This window comes from Silene latifolia, chromosome 9 (genome assembly GCF_048544455.1).
Source record: "Silene latifolia isolate original U9 population chromosome 9, ASM4854445v1, whole genome shotgun sequence".
Classification (NCBI taxonomy): domain Eukaryota; kingdom Viridiplantae; phylum Streptophyta; class Magnoliopsida; order Caryophyllales; family Caryophyllaceae; genus Silene; species Silene latifolia.
Genome location: NC_133534.1, coordinates 156,106,665 through 156,133,210, shown reverse-complemented (window position 1 = coordinate 156,133,210; position 26,546 = coordinate 156,106,665). Strand labels below are relative to the sequence as shown.

At 37.3% G+C, this 26,546-nt stretch overlaps 1 protein-coding gene across 1 annotated transcript; it reads left to right on the top strand.

Moving 5' to 3' along the window:
* The first annotated feature begins 2,891 nt into the window (after positions 1–2,891).
* Positions 2,892–3,663, top strand: LOC141601800 (uncharacterized). Its single transcript, XM_074422104.1, has 2 exons — positions 2,892–3,198; positions 3,335–3,663. Exons 1-2 carry the CDS (start codon positions 2,892–2,894, stop codon positions 3,661–3,663), a joined length of 636 nt encoding a protein of 211 aa, XP_074278205.1.
* Positions 3,664–26,546: the final 22,883 nt, after the last annotated feature.

Genomic DNA, 26,546 nt, shown 5'->3' with positions numbered 1-26,546 from the left:
CAAGACTCAATTTCAAAGAAATTGATAAGCCAACTGTTTAGCTAATTCTTAGGAAGAACTCTTGGTCGATAGATTTCCGTAAATCCTATCTATAGTCCACCATGATCACAGGATCGTACGAGTGACCATAGTGTTGAGATAAAATAGGTCAATCGGTTCCAACTTACCCGACGTAGAAGGGGTCATAGTATGCCTACCGACGAAGAAGGGACTCATTGGAGTTTGACCTATAAAGACCGTTCTCAATTTTGGTTTATACGAGGAAGATCCCATCAACAAAATTATAATTCATTTTAAGTGAACGAATAACTAGCGTCTGTTGTGAATGAATTTATTTGGATGATGGCTTAAAACGTGTGACATGAGAATGTCAATGAAAACTAACTCGTGACCTCTATATGTGTCAGTTTTCATGCAATAATTAGGTGGTTCGGTTTTTAGGCGGAAAATGATGCAAATTATCGTAACAATAAATAAATAAAGTAATGCAATACGTAAATAAAAATTTCCTAGTGTGGCCTATCCTAGTAAAAGAACATAATACAACTTTGGAATCCACCGTTGGACCCGAAAAGCTTGTCTTGATGTTCCATCTTGATCCAAGTAGCGGGAGTGAGCATCCGGTCTCCATCTTTGGTCTTCTCAAAAATTACAATTAAAATTACAAAATATAAACCTATTTACATTCTAATTAAAACTGTAATTACAAGTGAAAAATCCAAAACGGAGATACAAGATCTCAAAATACAACCAAGACCGTGTTCCATCATTACGGTAACACGTTCTACTAAGGCCACACTAAGTTACAACCGCTTGCAAAAATCAAATACGTAATAAAAGGCATTCACGGCATTCATAAATTTACGATAAATAAAAATGCATCAACTAAAACAAATTCATTCGTGACATAATTCCGTAATTATGTTAAATTTATCCAAACCACCTTTTAATGATTAAAATTCATGTGATAAAACCGCTTCTATCATTTAATTTTAATCCATTATAATCCGTCATTTCAAATACGCTTTAAAACAACTATATGGTACGTGAGTGAACCGATTCACTATTAAGCGAGTGTACTATATCCGTATAAAGTACATATTGAAGCCAAAAGAAAATTTAAATCAAAAGAAACAAATTTTCAAAGCTGTTAAAGACGAAATCCCTCGATCCAGGGACATAAGTGCTCGATCGAGGGACAGAGGGCTCGATCGATCGAACGCAAGTCGATCGAGAGGTATGCTAATCAGAGGTGCTCGATCGACTAAACCGGAGGTCGATCGAGTACCTATATCAGCAAAACTACTCGATCGAGTACGAGGACAACTCGATCGAGCAGAGGGTTTTGAAAGCGGTCGATCGAGTACAAAGCAAGGACTCGATCGAGCAAAAAATTTGAATGTGGTCGATCGAGTACAAAGCGGGGACTCGATCGAGCAAAAATTATCTGAGAAAAGCCACTCGATCGATTAAAAACATGGTCGATCGAGTGCAAAAATCTCTGGAAAATCCAAAACCCTCGTGAAAACATATTTCGAGACAAAATCAATTGCAAATATGATCAAAAACGCATTAAAACAAATTTGACAATTGACAAAACATGACATATTGTTATAATTTCTGTATAAAACAACAATATGTAAAAACAAGATGATGAAATTACCGTGTAATACATGACACGGTTTGGTTTTCGAGACAAAACTACAACAAGAGCAACCGTGTAAACAAGACACGGTTCCCAAAGCAACCAAAAACCGCAGCAATGAAAAAAAAATTTCTGCCGAGTAAAAAAAAAATGGCTGCCGAGACAGATTTTTTTTAACCAAAATTCATCGTTTCAAAATCGTTTGATGAAAAACACATATAAAAATTTACGTGGCCTCGCTCTGATACCACTTGTGGGTTAATATCCGTATACTACCCTTTAATTGCAGGACTATAACGTAAATTTAAACATGCAATTTATAGTCATAAAACGATAAACACAATGAAATGATTAATGTATAGAAATAACCTCGGGTCCTTTAAATTGCGGCGTAAAGAACAGAAATCAAAGCAGATTTCCTCCTAATCGTTGCACCCAAGACCTTGTCCGAGATATGCCCTTGTGCTAGAAGATGTTCTCCGATTGCCTTGCAATATAGGGAGAACTGATGTGAGTTTTGTCGAGATGAGAGATCTCAGGTTTTTCAGAGAAGAATACTCTTCAAAACCCTAGTTTTTTCTGTAAATGAAATTGTCTAGGTCAAAAGGAGAGGGAGTCTCTCCTTTTGTTTGGTTCGGCCGGACCGAATGCATGCATGGGGAAGTGGGCTTCCACTTCCTCTTAATTTTAGCTCGAGGTCCAGTTCACCAAATGCTAAAATGTATATGACGGGTTTATATTATAAACTGTTATCGGTTATCGGAAATTAAGGCATCAGCTAATAATACGGGTTAGCTGAATTATTAATACGTGTCCGACAAAACAGTATTGTATAATTATTTTTAATATACATTTAATTAAATATAAATCACGTATATTTAATTTTACGAATTAACTGGTTAATTCGCCTTAGCCCATGATATTTAATCCGTATTAAATATAATATCTCAACATCACATATTTGACTAATTACTAGTCAAATAACTCGGACTAACTGGTTAGTCAATTTTGGCATCTACATGACAGTATTTTCATACCGTCACATCTCTCGAACGTATCCTATAGGTGTGACTTTTAGGGACCAGTTGATCACCGCCATCTGTATGACAATAACGTCAAACTTATCTAGCAAGCCAACCGTTATTGATAAACGTGGATCAACTGATAATAATACCAAAGTATGCCCTTTGATCCTTTTAGAGGTTTATAAGTCCTTGCACTAACTGTTAAGGACACCAACCCCAACATGATGATCTTTGTCAGGAGGGATGTTCCCTCTGTTGCAGCAGTTAAGAGTACTCTTAGTCTTTTTGCTGAGCTATTTGGACTTCATGCTAACATTGAGAAAACCAACATGTATTTTGGAGGGGTGCATCCTGATGTAATGGAGGCTATGCTTGCAGCAACTGGTTTCTCTGATGGTCAGCTTACCTTTAGATATTTAGGAGTCCCATTGTCCAGTTCTAGAGTCTCAGTGGCAATGTTTGACTCCCTCATTCTCAAGATCAAGCATTCTATCCAGCATTGGTACTCTAACTTTCTTACCTATGCTGGTAGGGTACAGCTGATCAACTCTATAATCTTTGGCATGGAAACTTTTTGGTGCTCTTGTAATCTTTTACCCCAAGAGGTTCTGCATAAGATCAACAAGCTCTGTAAGGATTTTTTTTTGGGCAATACCATATGAAGGTAGAAGAATGGTGTTTAAAAAATGGAAGGATATCTGTTTGCCCTGGGATGCAGGAGGCTTCAATATCAAGGATCTCTCCACTTGGAATGATGCTCTGCAGTGTAGATGGCTTTATCTGCTGGCTCATACTACTGTGGGAAGTTGGGTTTCCTGGCATCAGGCTTATCTTTTGCAGCATCAGTCTATCTGGATTGTGCAATCCGAGGATAGTTTTTCCTCTAGTCTTAAGGGAATCTTGACTGTAAGGGACATGCTGGTTGCTCTAGCAGGTAGCATTACTAATGCATCCTTTTTGATAAACAGTTGGTGCTCTCATGGTAAATTCTAATTAGGGGATGTAATTGAAGGTTATCTTGATAATATTAGTATTATTGAAGGTAGTAACTTAGGTTTATTAATATTGAAGTAGTATTGTTGAAGGTAGTATAATGTTAGGATTGTATAAATTTGCCTTATAATTGACGAAATTAAGTTAGAATGAGCATGATGTATAAATTTGTTAAATTAGTAATGTCATTTGATTAGGGGATTGTATAAATTTACCTTATAATTTTGACAACTTGTTTAATATATAATGACCTAGTACTCGTTCAAGAATTACTCATTAGGAGCAATTCTTGAATAGTCCCCATTTTGGGACTGTCTTTGTACGTTTCAAGTCACTTAGGTAGTAAACACATAGTTGTGATTTTTTTAATGAGAAAAGAATTTGGTTGCAATTTTCTCCAATGTTCTCTGAATACATATGTGGAATATGTATCTATTCAACATTGTGTATTTGGCGAACTAAGGGGAATTGCTGCCGATTTTTTTCTCATTAATAAATCACAAATGTGTGTTTGCTAGTGACTTGAAACGTACATTGTCAGGTTTAGGTAACCATTGTTTTTTTGTTGAAATTAAATATTATTATTTAAAATGGTTAGTTTGCTATATATTGCTTATAGATTAAAATGAAGAGATCTGAACGTAGCTGGATGTACGAAGAAAGAGTAGATAAGAAGAAACGTCCTATCGCTAGATTTGTAAAGGGAGTTCATGGATTTATTGAATTTGCTAGATGTCAAGATTCATATGATTTGGAACAACATAAACTTAGGTGTCCTTGTACTAAATGTAAAAAATTAAAATATTTATTTGACATTGAAGTAGAAGAGCATCTTGTTACAAATGGTTTTTTTCCAAACTACTACAATTGGAACTCCCATGGAGAAAAATATTATCCCGAAGAGCCTCAAATCCAACAAAATGAGGACCCATATAGAGAAATGGTACTAGATGCCTTTCAGTCTAATGATTTTATTAATGACGATCGTGTACCAATGATTGATGAAGAACAACCAAACCCAAAAGCAAAAGCCTTTTTTGACATGCTAAGTGCTTCTGAAAAAACCTTATATGAGGGGAGTAGAATGACATTGTTACAAGTTGCATCCAGGATAGTTGCTTTAACATGTGAGTATAATATGCCATTTAAAGCCGTTGATAGTATTGCTACGTTGGTTGAGGATGTTATACCCGATAATAATGTTATGACCTGAAATTTCTATAATACCAAGAAAGTGGTCAAAGGTCTTCATCTTCCACATGAAAAGATTGATGCATGTCCTAAAGGATGTATGCTTTCTTGGAAAGATGATGCTTTGCTTGACAAATGTAAGAAATTGTATTCTTTATAATGAGACTTAAACATGTGATCATCATGATCAACAGTTGTGATCGCATTATTGTCGGAGGACACATATTCCAACAATCTCCCACTTGTCCTCGACAAGTGTGCGTCACCAATTCTCTTGTCCTATTACTATCTCCCACTCAATGCAAGGTGTCTTTCAGGTCGTACTTGCAAGTGATCATATCGAGAGTGGTTTCCTCGATCTGGAGAATAACTGATTGACCGGATTTATCCATCATGGATACATTTCGAGCATGGCCACGCATTTCCAGTTCATTACTCCTCGAGTGGCCCTGAGATATTATTATAACCCTGACTAGGGGTGGACAATTCCTATTGCACTCATTCCCTTCGACTAGCCACAGCCATCATAACCCAAAATATGCCCATTTGACCCCATTTACGAAGGTCGTAGTAACACAAATCAAAGTTAATCTGAAACTATGCCATCTTAGGCGAATAATCTTTAGTCATAAGAATCGACTCATTTAGAATACTATAGCAACTCTCGCCACGACCAGGCTATATAAATTTGCAAGAACTCTATAAGCGGTCATAAGGCCCGACAAAGTGTTCCTAACAGTCTGCCTATGTGATCGACTAGTCATTCTCATATGACTCTATGGCACTTGAACTTGCCATCAATCGCATCACATTCTAGTCACTTCGAGACGTCACCTCATGTAAGTAACTATGGGCAAATACAATGTTAATCCGTGTTCACTTTAACGGGGTTCAATTGTCTCTACAACCCGTTGGATGTAACAAAGTATAAGGTGAGTTAATAATAACTCAAACGACAAATGTCGACATCACACTCGGGTAGTCAATACCATATTATAACCTTGTGATGCATATCGTAAGTGTGTAAACACTTGTTGATTGCAATAGAAGTTTAACATACCATGTGTCCATGTGTTCAAAACTTCTTAATCGCATTTTCCTATACATTCATGTTATCTCTCATAGCATGAACCTTACCAAGTACACATCTGGGTTCCTAACCTCGGTTTCGGTTCTTTATCTTGAAAGAACTTCCTTGTCGATTATCACATAACAAACGAATTTGTGGTGAATGATATAACTTGTAATGATCAAGTACTCCACACACAATGCACTAGGTATATATTTTGTAGAATCTTGCAACAATTGTCAAGATGATTAGCCTAGCACTTCTCACAAGTCCTAGCATATTAGGAAAGATTAGTTTTGAGTAACTTCTTATTCAACTAAGTATCTTACCAAACTTCCTATTTCTCCTTTTAGCTTGAAAAGCTTAGGATTTTCATAAATCCTTAAATGTGTTCGCACTGCAATATGTGCAACCTCTTGACACACAACAGAGTCTTCTGTTAAACACTGAAATCGCTCATCGGATTCTCCACGAGAATTCATGACGTTTCTTCTATGGCTTCCCAATGATCCATCATGCTCTTATGCATATGATTTATTTTGGACATGTGCATGATTATTCTATTGGCGGAAACATTAGTAACCTTAAATCATGTCATCAACTATTCTTAGGTTCAAGGAACGACCATGCATGCTAATGGCAATTCCATTTTCATTTACATGAATAACCTACGTTTCTTGTCGATTCAATGTGTATGTCTCAATACTTATCCAACATCTCATGATGTGATTGGATTCATCATAGTCAATTTTCATCCAGAATTGAAAACTCAAATACTTCTTTGTGAAAGAAAGTACTAGCTCGTCATTCTCAATGAGTAGTGAGTTGTAAATTTTTACAAGATGATTGCTCCCAATAAATTCCATGTTTTCACATGATAATTTTCAACTCCCACTTGATTTGCAATTGACTAATCAATTGAGACATTTCAAGAATTGAAATTTATTGCTTTGTTTAAGTTATTGAGATAAAACCATATATGTTCCCATCATATCCTTTCAAAATACCTATTTCGAAGTGGTCTCATCTTTAACCTTATGGAAAGAGATTTTAATCTCTAACTCATTCATATCATAATGATGCGTAGTAATGTCATTATTTAAATATAAATGATATCTAATATACGTCCTTCAAAAATACCCTTTTCGGAAGGAGGTTTAACCAATTCATTTTCATAATGAGGTTAAGTAATGACATTAGCGTGGTTAATACTTAACTTAGCTATTGAGGATATCGGTATATCAATCTTTGCAACTTCTAGTCATAAATCTCATTTATTTTCTAGGATGTAACTTTGATTCATTTAGGCTCTTAAGTAAATATCAATATTGAAACTATTGGTCAAAATTCATCATAAACTAGTCAAAAACTCTTGTTAAGACTTTATATTAGTCATTCTTATTCCAAAACTTTCTTTTGGTCTCCTCGTGTAGTTATCTTGAGAACATATTCTTTTGATTACTTCACTTGGTCTCTTTGGTCATGTAGATCTATCTGAGACCATAGATCTCATCTATTTGTGTATACCATATAAATAGGTATACCTTCATTCAAATCATTCTCCCTTACGTAGATCTCATTTACTCAAGTACACAAATTTATCTTGGTGTTCTTTGTGTCCTCATTTTTCTCCTACTCTATCTTTAGAATAAATACACTAGAGATTCAAAGATAGTATATGAGACACAAAAAATGATTTTTGAAGTATAAGGAGAACTATCTCATAGGTTGACTAATAGTTTTAGATTTTGTAAGTGTACTTGGTGATTGACATTCCTTTAAGAGAGTTCATTAACTCAATATCACTTTATAAATGATCATACACAAGCCTTAAGCATGTGGACATATAATGAATCCCATCATAATAGTTGTCTATTAGATCACCTTAAGTGAATAATCATATGTTTCTATGAGCAAGCATGTAAAGACGAATTTTAGAACAAGGATAAAACGATAAAACGGGTGACTTGGGTTGCAAACCAAGCCACCATTATCCAAAATACAACCATTATCCAAAATACATTTCCATGTCGAACACGGAAATTAAAAGGTTCTAAAATCCGAAACATAATTAAAATAAGACAATAAAAAGCGAAGCTTCATGAAAGCTACTCCTAGCTTCTTGATGGTTTCTCAAGCTTGCTTTTCTTTTCCGTTGTCTTTGCTTGGTGGAGGCCCTATTTACAATAGAAAGGGGATACATTATCACAACTTTGTATCACAATGCCATAGTTGAATTAGAAACATAAAAGAAAGGATAGTCATTTACCTACTGGAGTGATCTTTCCAGCCTTAATATCACCAAGGTATTTGGAACAATTTCTTTTCCAATGTCCAACACCATTACAATAATGGCATTTATCAAGAGGACCCTTCTTGATTTTGGAAGTGCTAGCTTCATAAGACTTAGCTTTGGTGAAAGTGGGAGCTTGCCTCTTACTCTTCTTCCCATTCTTTTTAAACTTCCCCTTGCTTTTGGTGCTAATATTAAGCACATCCTTAGGTGGGTTAACATTTAACCCCATGTCTCTTTCGGCTTGCACAAGTAACTTGTGCAATTCTTCTAGAGACACGTCCTTGTCTTGCATGTTAAAATTCACCTGGAATTGAACATATGCCTTGACCTTGGATAAGGAGTGTAGAATCCTATCTACAACAAGTTCTTTGGGGATTTCAACTTTTTGAATCTTCAATGTCTCGACTAGCTCCATTAATTTGAGCACATGAGGGATAACCTTTTGGCCCTCTTTGAAGTCGAGATCAAAGAATGCCGCGGCCGCCTCATATTGGACGATCTGCGGAGTTTGTGAAAACATTGTCACAAGCTTAGAGTAGATTTCATTAGCGGTGCCCATTCTAAAGGCTCTCCTTTGGAGATCCACCTCCATCACAAAGATCAACACATTTTTCATTGCGGCGGACTCCTTATGGTAAGCCTCATATGCTTCCCTAGTGGCGGCGGTCGACCTAGTATTAGGTTCGGGTAGAGAGGCCTCGGTGAGGTAATGAAGCTTGTCGTCACCTTGGGCGGCTAGTTTGAGTTGGGCATCCCAATCGGAGAAATTTGACCCATTCTTTTCAAGTTTACATCGATCCATAAAGGATCGGAGCCATGAAGAATTAGCGAGAGGTGTGGCGTTTGGGTTTGGAGTAGCCATTGGTTATGAGAAATAGAAACGGTCTACAAAACAAAAAAAATAGGAGTAAAACAAATGTCGTTTTCAATAATAATAATACTCGTAAATATTATAATTTAAACAAGTTTTATGCATTTTTCTAGTGACCTCTACCCAACTAGATAAATAATTCCAAGACCCAAATTCAGATTAACTTGGGCACGGTGTGGCCGATGAAACCCTTATCAATATAACTCGGTGGATTAACCTTTTAATCGATTCTACTTTTAGAACTCTTGGTCGATAAAATTACATTAATACTTTATCTTTAGCCCAAAACACATCCAACAAGGGCGCGGTGTGGCTGATAAAACCCTTATCGAAAAACTTTTGTTGAGTTCAATCCAAATTTCGAATAAATGTGTCCATGATCCAAACCAATATTAATTTGGGCACGGTGTGGCCGATGAAACCTTCATCAACATGAATTTCGTGGATAGACATTTATCACCCACTTCCCCTACGTAATAAGGTTTGTACCCCGGTGTGGCCGAGTGCACTCCCTCACGAAATAGGTTTTCATGGTTTCTACTTTTTGGTAAGGCTAAGTCTCAATTAATTATTTTAGCGAGAGGTCATGTCAATTTATTATCTATCACGTTTTAAGTGAACTAAAGCGGTGAACTACGATAATTGTAATTGACACGGTCGATTAACTCGATTGAAGATGATGCATGTTTTAGTTATGGCGATTTAGCGATGCATGCGACATGTAAATAAAATGCAAAGCATAAAAATAAATCCTAGTATGGCCTTCCTAAAATAGAAAAACTATTTAACTTTTACATATTCGGAAACCAACTCCATTGGTCCCTTGAACTTTGGTTACGGCACGCATCTCGAGGTAACACCGTCTTTATGTATCGCCTTCTTGAATGACACCGTCTTCAAGGAACTCCGGAATAAATAAATTACATAGCAAATTACATAATTTCCTATTATACATTTGTAATTAAAATAAAATAAATCTATTAAATTACAAAACGGTTATACGAGATCACAATAAATTACAACCGAATCGATATTCCCATACATTTCGGGTAATATCAATTAAAAACTAAGGCCATACTAAGTAAAATTACATAAAACAAAATTACATAAAATAAAATTATGACAATCATAAATAAAATGCAGCATTATAATATGTATGAACATGCCCAATTTTATGCTAAATCGCCTTTAAGTAGCCAATATCGTATATTTAACGGTTTTTACGGATTTGCATGATTCAACCTTCTAAAATCACAATAAAATACATATATTCATATTTATGCATAAGTTAATTACCCTAACCTCTTAGGACTCAAAATTAGTCTCCACTAACTATTTGACCATAATTAACTCATATTACTAAAATTGTTCATTAATGGACCTAAAATTACAATAAAATGCTATAAACTTCAAATAAATCACAAAAATTCCAAATAAGTTCAAAATTTGAAATTTAAACTTATGAACATTCTGGAAAAATACCATGACACTCATAATGTTCACAAAACATAGGTTAAAATTTCGTAAAATTATCGGGAAAACTATGTTGCAGTTTATCGGCTTTAACAATAAAAATCATAAAAACATGAGAAAAATTATATTCATCAACTTTTCAATTTTAGATCTGAAAAAGATAATAAAAAGCAACATGTGACGTTTTTCCTTAGTCATGGAGTATGTTTTAGGAATTATTCACTAATTAAGTCACTATTTATGCTATTTTTCATCAAAAATTCATAATTCATGCATGAAGACTTCAATATAGCCTATTATTTTACACACATCTTGTAAAATTTTATGTGACAACATACTAAATTTCTATGACCAGATTCGAAATTTATCTCATATTAACCTATTTTTTTTCTTAATCCGATTTTAAACATGAAAAATCCATATTTCGAGCATAATAACTCTAAAAATTCTGAAAATTTACAGGTCATCTAAAATTAAAACATGTGATAACATATCCAAAAATCACTGGAAAATTCGAAGTTTAGCTAATTTTAGTCCAGAAATGACATTTTAATCATAAAATCACATTTTTAATGTCATTATATTATAAGATGAACAATAAAAATCCATAAATTAACCAAAATATCCTAAAAACACTTTAGGACCAGAAACTTTAACATGCATAAATTTATTTCGTGATATATCATAATATCACAAATTTACAAGTTTTATATGTTAATCGTATAACTCGGAAAAACTATAACCGATTTGCATGCAAACAACATAGGCTCTGATACCACTTGTTAGAAATCTAGATCTCTTACTCAAAATATTCAAATATGTTATAAATTTTAATTTAGTCATAAAATTAAAAGGGTGATCTTATGCATGCAAACAAAATCTAATTAAAGAAGAAATCATCATCTTACATTGATATTTTCAGATCAAAGGGCACAAGAGAGTTCTCCTACTCTCTTGTTCATGAGCTTTCCTTAATTGGATGAACAAGGATTCAAGAAGAGATTCCCTCCCAAAAGTATTATACCCAAGATAACAACTTAATAAAACTAATATTATTATTACTAGAATAATACTAATTTTGTATAAAAATTGACCCAAAATATTATTTGGTCTCTCTATTATTTCGGTCAAGAGATAAGGATGAGTAGAAAGTTTTTATCTTTCTAAAACTCTAATTTTAGATGAATGAATAATAAGCTAATACACTAATGTTTAATGTAGTGTATAAGATAAATTATAAGGCAAAAACCCTTGGCTTTGCTCCATGAAAAACCGGGTAAGGGGGGAAGAGAAAGGACCAATGCATGCACTAGGAGGTCTTCACAAAAGCAACTAGTGTTGCATGGCTATGTTTTGTAGGAAATGATTATGTTTACCACTAACATAATCAACACAATATTTTCCTAATCCTCTCCAATATTTCGGTTAAAATAGATAAAATGGATTACATTTTATCTTTGTCAAATTGTCAAATTGTCATATGTCACATGTCACATGTCACATAAAATTGTTATGTATTTTTAACATATTAAAAATCAACGTATTAATAAAAATACGTCATATACAAAAATCGACTTAGTAATTCATAATTACTTGTACCAAAATATTTTACCAATTATAAATCACAACATCTTGTATTTATAATAATTTATTCATTCAAGTGCAATTGTTTCCTTAAACAATAATTTCATCTAAGTAATGAAACAATTCGATTACTTAGACCGTATCTTATTTAATCAAATTTCAATGAGACACGTAAATATTACTTCCAAAATCGTCCGTCAATTTTAAGTAATTTAATTGACCCGTATTTACATACGATCAATTAAATGATCAATTAAGAGTGTTACCCTTTAGGTATGACCTAAGGGGATCAACTGGTCACTACTGTCTCACGACAGTAATGTCAAACTCTAGTCAGCCAATCATTACCAATATGTGTGGACCAGTTGACAGTAAAATTTTACTTCCCAATTGTATTCTTTATAATGAGACTTAAACATGTGATCATCATGATCAACAGTTGTGATCGCATTATTATCGGAGGACACATATTCCAACATCTGCCCCCTCTTTTCTCCCTTAAAATTCTCGACTCGACTTCTTAAGTCACAATCCGACGCGTATTTACGACCTACCGATTGTAAATACAAGCCTTACACATTGTTTGGTACCGTCATCGTGCATTAAATCACTTGACCGACCACTTCGACCACTACACCGTCACCAATCTTAAAACACTCTTCTTTACTTACCAAAACGGTTTTAAACCGAGTTTTTTCCGACCAAACGTTACACTTACGTCGGTCACTCGCCATAACCAAACATGTAAGTATGAGGGTGTAAAAATCCTTCTTTTATCATATTTTCATTTGTTTCATGACTTTAACATGCTAAAACATGCATAACATGAACCGAAACATGGGATAAACGAGCCAAAACTAATTTTTGGCCTGAGACAGAAGCCCCTTAGGTTGCAGGCTTACCCGCGCCTAAATGGGGTGCTCAGGTCAGAGATCAACCGTGTTTGTTCTCGTCTTTCCCCTTTAATTCATTTTCATATTTGTAATCGGTTTTTACCATTTCAAATATTTTCAAACCCTTTTTATTTTATTTCATTTGTTTTAACCATAAAACATTTTTCACCCTTGGTTCCTTATACCATGACGGTTAAATCCGTGTTTCGGTGATAATATTTGGTTAATGACATTTAAAAGGTATTTAAACCCTTTTATTTCATTTCTTTACATTTTGGGAGGTATTTTAAAGCCTTTCATCATTTCTTTACTTTTTCCAAACAAATATATTAGTCGCACAAAGTCATCCTTGGTTCTACATACCATGCCGGATTTTAACCCGGGTACGATGATGAGTATCGACTAATTATATCCAAATGAACTTAAAACAATTAGTTCATAATCATTTTCAAAACTATTCATGTCAAGCTTGTCAAGTCGAACCCGACATCGAATATTATCAAAATAATGATGATTATTCGAGTCTAGTTCTTCAAATCAACAAATGCGGTCTAAACTACCCTTTCAAACCAAATCGGGTTCAAATACCCAATTTTCAACACGTTTTGTAACGTTTTCAAATGGTCAGAACATGGCATATAACTGTAGGCTGACCCACACCTTAAGCAGGCCTTTTCTTTCTCATTTTCACAACCAGGGGAGGCCCCTTTACATCGTCGGCTGGCTCGCGCCTCATGTAGCCGTCTGGTACAGGGCCTGTTTCCTTTCCAGCATTAGTCTAGGACGATCCCGACTCCGGTTAGCTTGGATATAACACGGATCAGATGACTATTCGTTTATTCAAAATCACATTTGGAAAATGCATTACTAAGACAAATGGATCACGTTATGCACCCTAGACCTAATACGGTAAATGGATGTTTAATTTCCGTCTTGCATTCTAATCAATCATTAATCCAACTGGACATCTTATACTTGATACTTGGATTAAATCAACCGAGTTAGAAAGCTCTCACATGTTAGGTTTAAATTATTGGATGCGCATTCATGCATTTAAACCGTTTTATCAACTTTTGCATTCAACCAACCAAGATCGATCAGTAGAGGCGCGCTCACGCGGGCGGGATTGGGTGTCTGATTAAAGGGCTTCCCAATACGTACCTTCACCTCTTACTCAGAAACTTTGGATAGTGGACGACCTTATCCAGGGCGTACGAGAGTCATTCTAGAGATAGGATGCTAAAGAGGGATGATTTCCATATCTTTAGTACCTATGTCAAATGCTGCTTTGTGCTTCGATTTGACCGAGGTATAAAGTCGATTTCGAACGGGCTTTAAGCATCCCACAAATGCTTGGTGGCGACTACGAACATCTCTAATCGTTTCGAGACCCTTAACGAGACAAAACCGACCGATCTAAAACGATCCGGTCGAAAGCATTTTTTACGCTGTCGAGCGTGGATTTCGAAAGACCGCTGCCATTGCCACAGATCGGCTGGGCATACGCAGGTGGGCTATGTCCACAAGGGGGAGCATCTAGTTGGGCACCAGGACTTATGGAGTATCATGGCCGCTATGTCAATGCAATTGTAGAAGACACGACGATGGACACCTCGGGTGATACAAGGAGTGAAGAGCTTAGCACGCGGAGGGAGGAGTCACCGGTAAACAACCAAGGAGCTTTGGTTCGGTGGGTGAAGAGGCTTGGCAAGAGGAGGAAGGTATCTTCTTAGTTTTATCTATTCATGTGGAAACTTGTGTGACCTGGTGTTAGTTGAGTCTCGAACAATTTGCTTTTCTTGCGTTGTAAACTAGGCCATAAGGCTAAAACCTAGTAGAATTTGTGTGGTGGGATGATGCTATGGTCACCATTAAGACCCTTTTTGCAAGTATGATCGACTATAGGTAAGTTTAGAGGCAACGAATGATCGTATTTTGGACTACCAGGTGACACTCCGCCGAGTGCCATTTTCCATGGACCGAGTGGCGTTCCACTGGACCCAGTGCGCCAATTCACTCGATCGAGTGAGCCGAACACAGACCTTGGAAACCTTCTATAAAAACCCGCACTCGACCAAATGACATTCTTACTCGACCGAGTGACATCCCCACTTGACCGAGTAAGTCTCCACTCAATTGAGTGTACTGTTTTGACCTTGTTTGGATTGTTTTGAACCGACATGGATTGAGTACTCCTGTTTTATAACCCGACCGGGCCCTAGTAGTTGTGTAAGCGTAGAAATCATTAACGAATGAATTCATATGAGTTGTTTACATGGTTATGTGCCGTTTAATACGTCGTCACATGAAATATATTTAGTCGATGGATGAGACCTAACATGCTTAGTAATTATAATAATGATGCGGTAAGCATAAGTGAGAATTCTATGAGTCTTATACATGATCGAGTCTTGTGGCAACTAGAGTGAGATAAAATGATATGAGAATGGATAAGAATACATGTGTGATCACGTGGTTTATGCACAACATAAATTAGTCGGGAATAACGAATATGGAAGAGAGTGAATCACAGTAGGCGAGGTACTCGACCGCGTTACTATTATTTTGTACGGAGTCATGAGTTATAAACATATACGAATGGACCTTAGCCATGATAGTGGGAAGGAACGTTTAGCTTGACTTGTACTCGGACTCGGAGCCACGAACCTAGATTGAGTGAATAAGAGAATTCTTCTTGCGAGAGATCGAGTGGCGAACTTTGGGACGAAGTTCTCTTTTAGGGGGAGTGAATGTAACATTTAGGAACAAGAACGGACACGAGAACACAAAAGATCACGTATGGTATAACACTATCGAGAGAGATGGGCGATTGTGTAAGGAAGAGTTTTGGGAGTCAAGCATGACACGAATGAGATGTAATAAAGTGTGAAGGATAAGTGAGGGTGAGGCGAACTTCGAGGACAAAGTTCATTTGAAGGAGGGAAGATTATTATACCCGACCTTTGTGGGACCCAAACTTAGACCTTGCGACGCGTGAGAGGACCTTTATACCGACAAGAGAGCATTCGAAAGGGAAGGATAGCCTTACACTAGACCGGAGCCTAGACCGAGTGGTGTTGTAGCGGATCGAGTGGGTCTACTCGATCGAGTGAAGGGTACACTCGACCGAGTGAGTCCACTCGACCGAGTGGAGTGATACTCGGATGAGTGAGTCCACTCAACCGAAAAGACTCGGCACTCGGTTGAGTGCCTCTGTTTTCAGAATACGGGATTAATCCCCTTTCTCCCCTAACCCTAAAATCATTTCCACCTTTCTCCTTATCTCTTCAAACTCTCTCCCTTCTCTCTAAACCCTCACAAACACCTCCACTTGGGATTTAAGCTTGGATTAGAAGATTTACCACCTTCCTTTTCATTTACTTCACCTAGTAAGTAAAGATCTTCTCTTTTCTAGTCTTTTAAACCCTAACTTTTGGGGAAATTCGTCATGGGTAATTAATTAGTGATTAGTATATGTATTTGGGGTAATTAAGGAGTAATAATAAGGGGCTTTGTAGTATATATTAGTATAGGATGTATTTTGATAGTTATCATGTGATTTGTATAGGATGAGACATTTCCTTGAGACGGTTTCGGTCCGGATTCGAGTAGCTTGAGGAGATTGCTAAAAGGTAGGTTAATTCTACTCGGTTTCAATAATGTGATGTTGTTTGTGATGATGTTGTAGTTAGTTTTGCATAATTGGAGTATTTACATCCTAACATGTTTAGTGGTACTCACGTCATTAAGAGGATGATTATGATATGTTGATTGTGGTTCATGCATTGGTCATTATCATATATGTTGGAGGAGTAGTTTTTGTTATAGTTGTTGTTTTGGAGTCGTAAGAGGGTTAGGAGACCGTCTTGCGCTTAATTTGCCTCTTCAGCTTCCAACTCCAAGTGGGATGTACACATTAATGGCTTCAGTTACGGAGGGACTGGTATGGTTTAGATACGACGTCTAGCAGGGGATCCAGTTGGCTTTCAAACTCGGTACGTCTGGGCGTGTCCCAGTACCTGTTTATGGTTATCGGAATATCTGGGCGTATCCGGGTACCAGTGTGGTTGTCGGTATGCATCGGCGTGTCCCGATACCATGGTGGTCGTCATTTGGTGTTATGTCATTCACATTAATAGTCATGTTGCATGTTCACACTTGAGTCGTGTCATCTTTTATTTGTTCATTGAAACTGATGTTTGTTGTGTCTGTGTATTTGTCACCTGTCTCTTTTGGGGTGGCATGTGTTGATCCATATGATATCCTTTGGTCATATGGGGTGGATTTTAGGTACAGATTGTTTGGATAGTACGCGGGAGATGGGACGAGCTTGATGAATCACGAGATGAGTATAGTTGGTTAGATGAGTATAGTAGCCTTGACTTGTATTTTATTCATTAGTTAATGGTTTGTAATCACTACACTTGTCATTCATAATAAATGTTTCTTTATTCTAACTCTGATTCACCGCCTCGGAAAACCGAGAAGGTAACATCTCCCAATTACCTTGTCGGGTAAGAAGTGGGGGCTCTGTAGATACTCAGTATCTGCTGAGACTCCAACAAACACCCGATGATTATCGGACTATAACATGCTTTGGAATCGCGGCGTTTTATCGACAGTTTGTGTACAACATTGCATCGGAAAACTTAAAACGATTCCGAAAATAAAACATTTCAAAAATACCTGGAGTGTTTAATGCACGACGACGGGGTCGCAATGACACTAACTGTAACACCCCCATACTCCAAGTGCCTTACCAGGACCACTTAAGGCATGGAAGTGCTACCATATCGGTTACCCGAGGCAATGATAATCATAAGATAATAAAGAAACGTACTTCAAAAGTAAATATAGTTTAAATGATTACATGATCAAAACCAGAACTGATAAACTGAAATGCAACATCCTCAGACGGTCTACTACTAAAACTATCAAAGCTTTAAAACATCGTCTGACACAGCGGAAGACTTCTAACTGCCACGTGATGACTCATCCCAGCTATCCCATGCGCGTCATATAATACCTGCTCAATAACTGCTCACCACCCCTGAATGGATCACCACAGTTTTTAAAACATTAAACGGGGTCAGTACTGATTACATAAAAACAAATGCCACGAAGAAACAACGTCACAAACAGCTCAAGTTGTTGACACAAATCCCCAGTCTCCATCTCCAAACTCCACACAACTGACTACACACTAAAGTGTGTAGCCCTGCCAGAGTACCCATCGCAACAAGTACTCCACGCCGCCAGTGGGGGACCGCAGCCGTACCCACAAAATCCCCGCTCATCTCCATCGAGCGATAAACCCAAATTCCTTAATGTGCACATCCCTTCTGTGGCGGGTTCCACAGAAGGCGAATAATGGGCGTGAAGCCACTCCCGCAAGTGACTCCACTCAGCTAGGGACGCGCCCCGAAGAACACAGACAGATACAAGCAATCACAACTACTATCAGCAACCAAATTCAGCAATCGTCACAATACGAGTATGATTATATTCAACAACCATAAAACACCAACAACACATTATGGGACTAATACTGAGTAGGGAAACCCTACCTAGAATGCAACACAAACATCAGACGATCTAGCAGCTGTCTCAAAACCTTTCATCTACGAACCCTTCTCCTATACACATAATCATACAATCACTACGACATCAACATGAACATAGAAAACCCCCAATCCCAAAATTAGGTTTAAACAACCTTACCCAAATGCTATAAAAGTGGTATGTAGGACTTACCCTTGACGCAAGGATCACAATGATACAAAGAACGATGAAATCCGACCTCTCAAGCTCCGGGATTTGTCAGTAACACGGATGAATGCGAAGAACGTAACTTGAATCTCTTTTCAATGTGATTAGGTTTGTAAAAGTTTATTGTAAAGATGACGGAAAGATTTATATATATTAATCCGTATTATTAACAAAACCCGACAAAACATCACCCGTAAACCGGGCTACTCGATCGAGTAACTGACCTACTCGATCGAGTGCCGGCTACTCTATCGAGTACCTTTGGCTACTCGATAGAGTACCCTACAGGTCAGAAACTATTTTAAAATGCAAAACACCCTTACTCGACAGAGTAAGGCCTACTCGATAGAGTACCCAGAGACTCATAAAACCGTAGTATTACAGTCTTCCCTCCTTAAAAAGAACTTCTTCCCCGAAGTTCAACCCATACATAAAAAAAAACAAACATACTAACTCGGTCAAGACGCAACAAAGCTACTAAGAACTCAAAACAAAACCCCAACTTATAAAACATGAAACCATGAACTCTAAACACCAACTCCACCAACTATTCCTACCTTCACACATCGCTCACGATGTCGTATTAACTACATCATAAACTCTCCCGACACTAACTCTATATACTACCAACTACCATCCTCAAACGCTGCTAGCTCCATAATATATCATCCACTACCAAATCCCATACCAAGACACTCATAGACATCAAACGGAATGTTACATTCTACCACCCTTAAAAGGAACTTCGTCCTCGAAGTTTACTCACACTCATAACATCATCATCCAACTGTCAACACTAGTGAAATATTCTCACACTCCTAAACATCACGCTACTACAAGCACGGTCATGACCTTTAATAAAATCACCCACAACACGAATCAATCTTTTATTCTGCATCAAGACTCAAACTTCCAAATATATTACCATATGCACAACCATCAAAATCTCTTTTATCGCATCCTACTCCTCTTAAGACAAATGTTACGTCCTCGTAACTCACTAATAGTAAATCCTAGCTATATCTTCTCATTATCCTCATCACCACCGTATGTCAAAAATAACCACCTATACTCTAAACACTCGCCATGCATATATCCAAGGCTCTCTTACTTCAACAATTCTCATACTTCAATTCACTCGTCACACCACCTAACCTATACCTCAAAATCTTTAGCTTAACCCAAAACTTCAACTCTTCCACATTACCGCAACAGAACATACCTCTCTATATAAACTATATAAAACTCGCATCGTCAAAAGCATAACTCACGATCCACACTTGTTACGTACACTCACACTAGATCCTCAAGTTCTTTTCTTTCATTACCACAAAACTCATACATAACTTAACATGACACCAATTCCCAATACCCTGCACTCACTATCTCAACAAAAGATTATGAACCACCTGCCGCTTTCAGTTCATTACAACACATGTTCCACGAATCACTTGCCATGACTATGACTACCGATGCCTCATCTTAAAACAAGATCAAAATTACTATAACAACTTCTTACAACTATGTCCCATCAACAGAATATCACTATATCATGACAACAATGAAGACATATACAACTCTCTTTCATATCATACTCTACCCTCACACCCAAGCTGAAACTGGTAAGAAACATCAACAAACAAAACAACAGTCTACACGTAAAACCAAAACTCACAAGGAATAGATGCAAACAAAACAACAATCTATGTTTAACTGGTATGTACTTTCGAAAACTCGCATCATAATCACCCCACCTACTCCACCACAACCGGTGACGGCATCGCAACACCGCCACCAACAGCCGCACCGCAGCGCGAAAACACCCGTATCACAACACGAAGTACCGTGCCCGGACCACCACCCGAGGCAAAACCACCACATGGATAGACATCACAACCATATACAATCCCATAAACACTGACTCAAAATAACATCTCGGACAAGAAAAACTTACTCAAGACTGCTTTACTAGGTCACAACACCATATATCATACCGATAACAGACAAGAATCTCATGCATACCATCCATACCTTTTTACGGAATAAAATATATCTTGAATACATACAAGCATAACTAGCCATGCCAAAGCAGTCAAATCATTACCTTTTTAAACATCATTCCATTACGTTATCGTATCCAACATGTATTACAGAACATTCAGATAACAAATTTATAATTATCACACCATACCACTTCTTGTGAGGTCAGAACCTCACACGAACATTTATATATAACATAGACCCATAATCACATCCAACCAGTCAATCCGGATCACGTAAGTTACCACCTGATAGAAGTTACCTCTCACTCGAGCTTACCTCGTATGCCCCTCATAACATGTACTCCCATTCGCATATCCATCACCCCCGCCAAATGTAACCATACTATTAATACTCAACTACTGACAACTGCATCATATAACTACATCTTATACTCTCTCACAACCATACATATCAATCTGGTCTCTGCAAAATTAACCTCTTTAGAATTGCTACCTTTCTAATATACCATCACCCTTAACCACTAGTCACAAACCATAACACTACCGCTGTCCGGGCATCAAACCTCTTACACTCATCTCTAAACATCACGATTTCTTTCCTATCTTTAGTTAACATCCCAAATAACGAACATCAAATCCATCAACAAAATTACCTCGACATTCTTCCCAATACTATCCTTAATTGTATCATCATCTAACTCTCCACCAAAATCTCATATCATGTAGATATTCTACCAACTCCTTACTTTCCTTAATTCCTCAAAACTCAAGACTAATCATGTTGTCCCGAAACTCCTATATAACCATTAACTAACATCCTCATGATTGGTATCACACATCTCGACGACTCCTTACTTTTATGTCACATAACTCCAGTGAACATTTTTCTCAGCTTACTTTTATCCTTCTTTTCTCTTTATACTCAACAATACCATTTAATAGCTCAACTCCTTTTTACTTCTATCTAACCCTTTAGTGCTCCAATTACCTTCTCAACGCTCCAAAACTCAAATCCCATTATTTCATATCGATATCATCTCACTCTTTATTACCATGGATCTTCTTTTATTATGCTATCACTCACACTTGCCTCTAATCTATCCATAAAATCAACGTTCACTGTTCAAACAATTGCATCTCCTTTTTACATCTCTAGAAATCAAAATTCCTTTCATACCGTTAATTGCCCAAGGAAATCCCACAGTAGTTTCACCTCTTAATAAACCAAATCTCCCAAACTCACTCAGTGTCTACAAATCCACCTCGCGACATGTCTCGAAAAAGTTCACTATATACCACTCTTCTCAATCCCTTTAAAACGAACTTTCACTATGTATATTCTTAACCCACACGACTCCTAACCATCTCCCTCCATAATTCTTTACACATCTCAAGTTGCCACTATCCACATCCTTACTCTCAATCCTTTCATTCTCACGTTCCTTAGACTCACATCATCCCTTGCCCATATTCACTTACTTTTACGTTACTCAACACACAATCATATCTCTCATCTCATCTCATCTCAGAAAACATGCTCTATGTCTCAATTAAGCCATAACGATCTTCCTTTTCTTTTTCCACTATCTATCGCAACCACATATAACTCATGTCCTCCCACCGAATTCATACTCACCACAGGTGCCACTCACCACACCACAAGATTGGGTAACTTACGCGTCAAGACCAACATACATTTAAAACAATGCATAAAGAAGCAAAATAACGCCTTTGAATTAAACATAATATGCAACGAAGTCAAAAGAAAAGCATATGACCCACAATAGGGGTCACTAGATCGAGTATAGGCCACTCGATTGAGTAAATGACTTACTCGATCGAGTAGGTGAAAGTCAGAGACACATATAACAAATTATCCGGGGCTACTCGATCGAGTACCAAAATGCACTCTATCGAGTGTGGGCCACTCGATCGAGTACCGGCATTTCTCAACAGTGTCCAGTTTTCGTAAAACGGTCATAACTCACTCGTTTCTTGGTTGTTTTGGGCGTGTGACCTATCGTTAGAATCGTAAAAGAACAATCTATCACCTCCAATTGGAATCACATTAAAATCATTTATGAATCTCATGTTATAACAGTTTAAAGACAACTTCTCTATAATCGAAAACACAACTAATTGATTTTACTTCCGAACGACTTAAACAACAAGGTAGACAAAAACAACTCAATACTCATAAAACCGGTATTGCTAATCACATGTTAGTACCTTCAAATGTCAATCAACAACATTTATAATGCACATATATTATTTAACTTATTAATCATGTACTAACCGCATGCTTTAATTTTATAACTTTTCGTAACGCAAAACATACTCATACACTACAAATCCTATTTACATGTTACTAATACAACAATATTACAAATACACTTCCTCACCTAAACAGATTCATAATCACAAAATTCATATGCTCATGCAATTGCCACTCCATCTTTTCCAATCAATTCATCCATTTCCACCACATTCTCCATACAACATATACATATGAACAATAGTAGACATGTATAAGAAATCATTATATAAAATTACACAAACAAAATTATGTATAACCATATCACATATGAACTACTTCCTTTTTCCACCACATTACTCACCATTCTCATACACTTTTCTAATAATTCCAACCAACATTGTAAACCAACTATCATGCGACATGCTTTCAACCAACAATATATGAAATCACATCATCACCATCTTTTCTACATATTCCCCATTATCCACATACGTACACCCACTGATTCATGCCACACATCACTATATAGATATACAATTCACAAGATAAACATATAGCGATCCCGACTCATATCCCATGGTGACCGGTTCAAAATTGTAGGGCGAGTTCGCGACTTTAGGACGTCTCCCAAGTCTTTGCATTAGCTCCTAAAACTTATACCCCGGGTTCATTTTAATTAGACTCCCTAGGTTCGTTAGATTCATTAGTTACAGGTTTCAGGATCGTCTCTCTGATACCATTTTGTAACACCCCCATACTCCAAGTGCCTTACCAGGACCACTTAAGGCATGAAAGTGCTACCATCTCGGTTACCCGAGGCAATGATAATCATAAGACAATAAAGAAACGTACTTTAAAAGTAAATATAGTTTAAATGATTACATGATCAAAACCAAAACCGATAAATGAAATGCAACATCCTCGGACGGTCTACTACTAAAACTATCAAAGCTTTAAAACATCGTCTGACACAGCGGAACACTTCTAACTGCCACGTGATGATTCATCCCAGCTATCCCATGCGCGTCATATAATACCTGCTCAATAACTGCTCACCACCCCAGAATGGATCACCACAGTTTTTAAAACATTAAACGGGGTCAGTACTGATTACATAAAACAAATGTCACGAAGAAACAACGTCACAAACAGCTCAAGCAGTTCACAAAAATCCCCAGTCTCCATCTCCAAACTCCACATAACTGACTACACACTAAAGTGTGTAGCCCTGCCAGAGTCCCCATCGCAACAAGTACTCCACACCGCCAGTGGGGGACCGCAGCCGTACCCACCAAATCTCCGCTCATCTCCATCGAGCGATAAACCCAAATTCCTTAATGTGCACATCCCTTCTGTGGCGGGTTCCACAGAAGGCGAATAATGGGCGTGAAGCCACTCCAGCAAGTGACTCCACTCAGCCAGGGACGCGCCCCGAAGAACACAGACAGATACAAGCAATCACAACTACTATTAGCAACCAAATCCAGCAATCGTCACAATACGAGTATGATAATATTCAACAACCATAAAACACTAACAACTCATTATGGGACTAATACTGAGTAGGATAACCCTACCTAGAATGTAACACAAACATCAGACGATCTAGCAGCTGTCTGAAAACCATTCATCTACGAACCCTTCTCCTATACACATAATCATACAATCACTACCACATCAACATAAACATAGAAAACCCACAATCCCAAAATTAGGGTTTAAACAACCTTAACCAAATGCTATAAAAATGGTACGTAGGACTTACCCTTGACGCAAGGATCACAATGATACAAAGAACGATAAAATCCGACCTCTCAAGCTCCGGGATTTGTCAGTAACACGGATGAATGCGAAGAGCGTAACTTCAATCTCTTTTCAATGTGATTAGGTTTGTAAAAGTGTATTGTAAAGATGACGGAAAGATTTATATATATTAATCCATGTTATTAACAAAACCCGACAAAACATCACCCGTAAACCGATCTACTCGATCGAGTAACAGACCTACTCGATCGAGTGCCGGCTACTCTATCGAGTACCTTAGGCTACTCGATAGAGTACCCTACAGGTCAGAAATTATTTTAAAATGCAAAATACCCTTTCTCGACAGAGTAAGGCCTACTCGATAGAGTACCCAGAGACTCATAAAACCGTAGTATTACACTAACTAGAGTCAAAACCGACACCGGACCAAAAACCGAAACAAAAATTCAAATCCCGACTCCTACAACGAGTCAAACCGAGTGAACCACCAAAAACAAAACTTTAAAAACCTTCTATGCTAAGATTTCCAAGATTTATGTTTGGTCAAGTACCAAACATATGACTACAAATCCTAGGATAGAACAAATCATGATTGTTTTTGTGTGAAAGCGACAAGACACCTCGAAGAACCGCGACGTGGCTCGCGCCTCTTTGAGCAGCCCAGGTGGCCAAGTCACTCAAAACTCACACACCCACTCATTTTCCTATAAATACCCCTCAAATTCCCCCATTTGAGAACTTACGCGAGCGTCCGCCCCCTCTTTTCTCCCTTAAAATTCTCGACTCGACTTCTTAAGTCACAATCCGATGCGTATATATGACCTACCGATCGTAAATACAAGCCTTACACATTGTTTGGTACCGTCATCGTGCATTAAATCACTTGACCGACCACTTCGACCACTACACCATCACTAATCTTAAAACACTCTTTTTACTTACCAAAACGGTTTTAAACCGAGTTTTTTCCGACCAAACGAGTTCTTACACTTACGTCGGTCACTCGCCATAACCAAGCATGTAAGCATGAGGGTGTAAAAATCCTTCTTTTATCATGTTTTCATTTGTTTCATGACTATAACATGCTAAAACGTGCATAACATGAACCAAAACATGGGATAAACGAGCCAAAACTGATTTTTGGCCTCAGACAGAAGCCCCTTAGGTTACAGGCTTGCCCGCGCCTAAATGTGGTGTCCAGGTCAGAACTCAACCGTGTTTGTTCTTGTCCTTCCCCTTTAATTCATTTTCTTATTTGTAATCGGTTTTTACTACTTCAAATATTTTCGAACCTTTTTATTTTATTTCATGTGTTTTAACCATAAAACATTTTTCACCCTTGGTTCCGTATACCATGACGGTTAAATCCGTGTTTCGGTGATAATATTTGGTTAATAACATTTAAAATGTATTTTAAAGCCTTTTGTTTCATTTTTTGGGAGATATTTTAAAGCCTTTTATCATTTCATTACATTTTCGAAACAAACATATTAGTCTCCAACACAAAGTCATCCTTAGTTCTATATACCATGCCAGATTTTAACCCGGGTACGATGATGATTACCGACTAATTACATTCAAAACTATTCATGTCAAGTTTGTCAAAGTCGAACCCGACACCGAATATTATCAAAATAATGATGATTATTCGAGTCTAGTTCTTCAAATCAACAAATGCGGTCTAAACGACCCCTTCAAACCAAATCGGGTTCA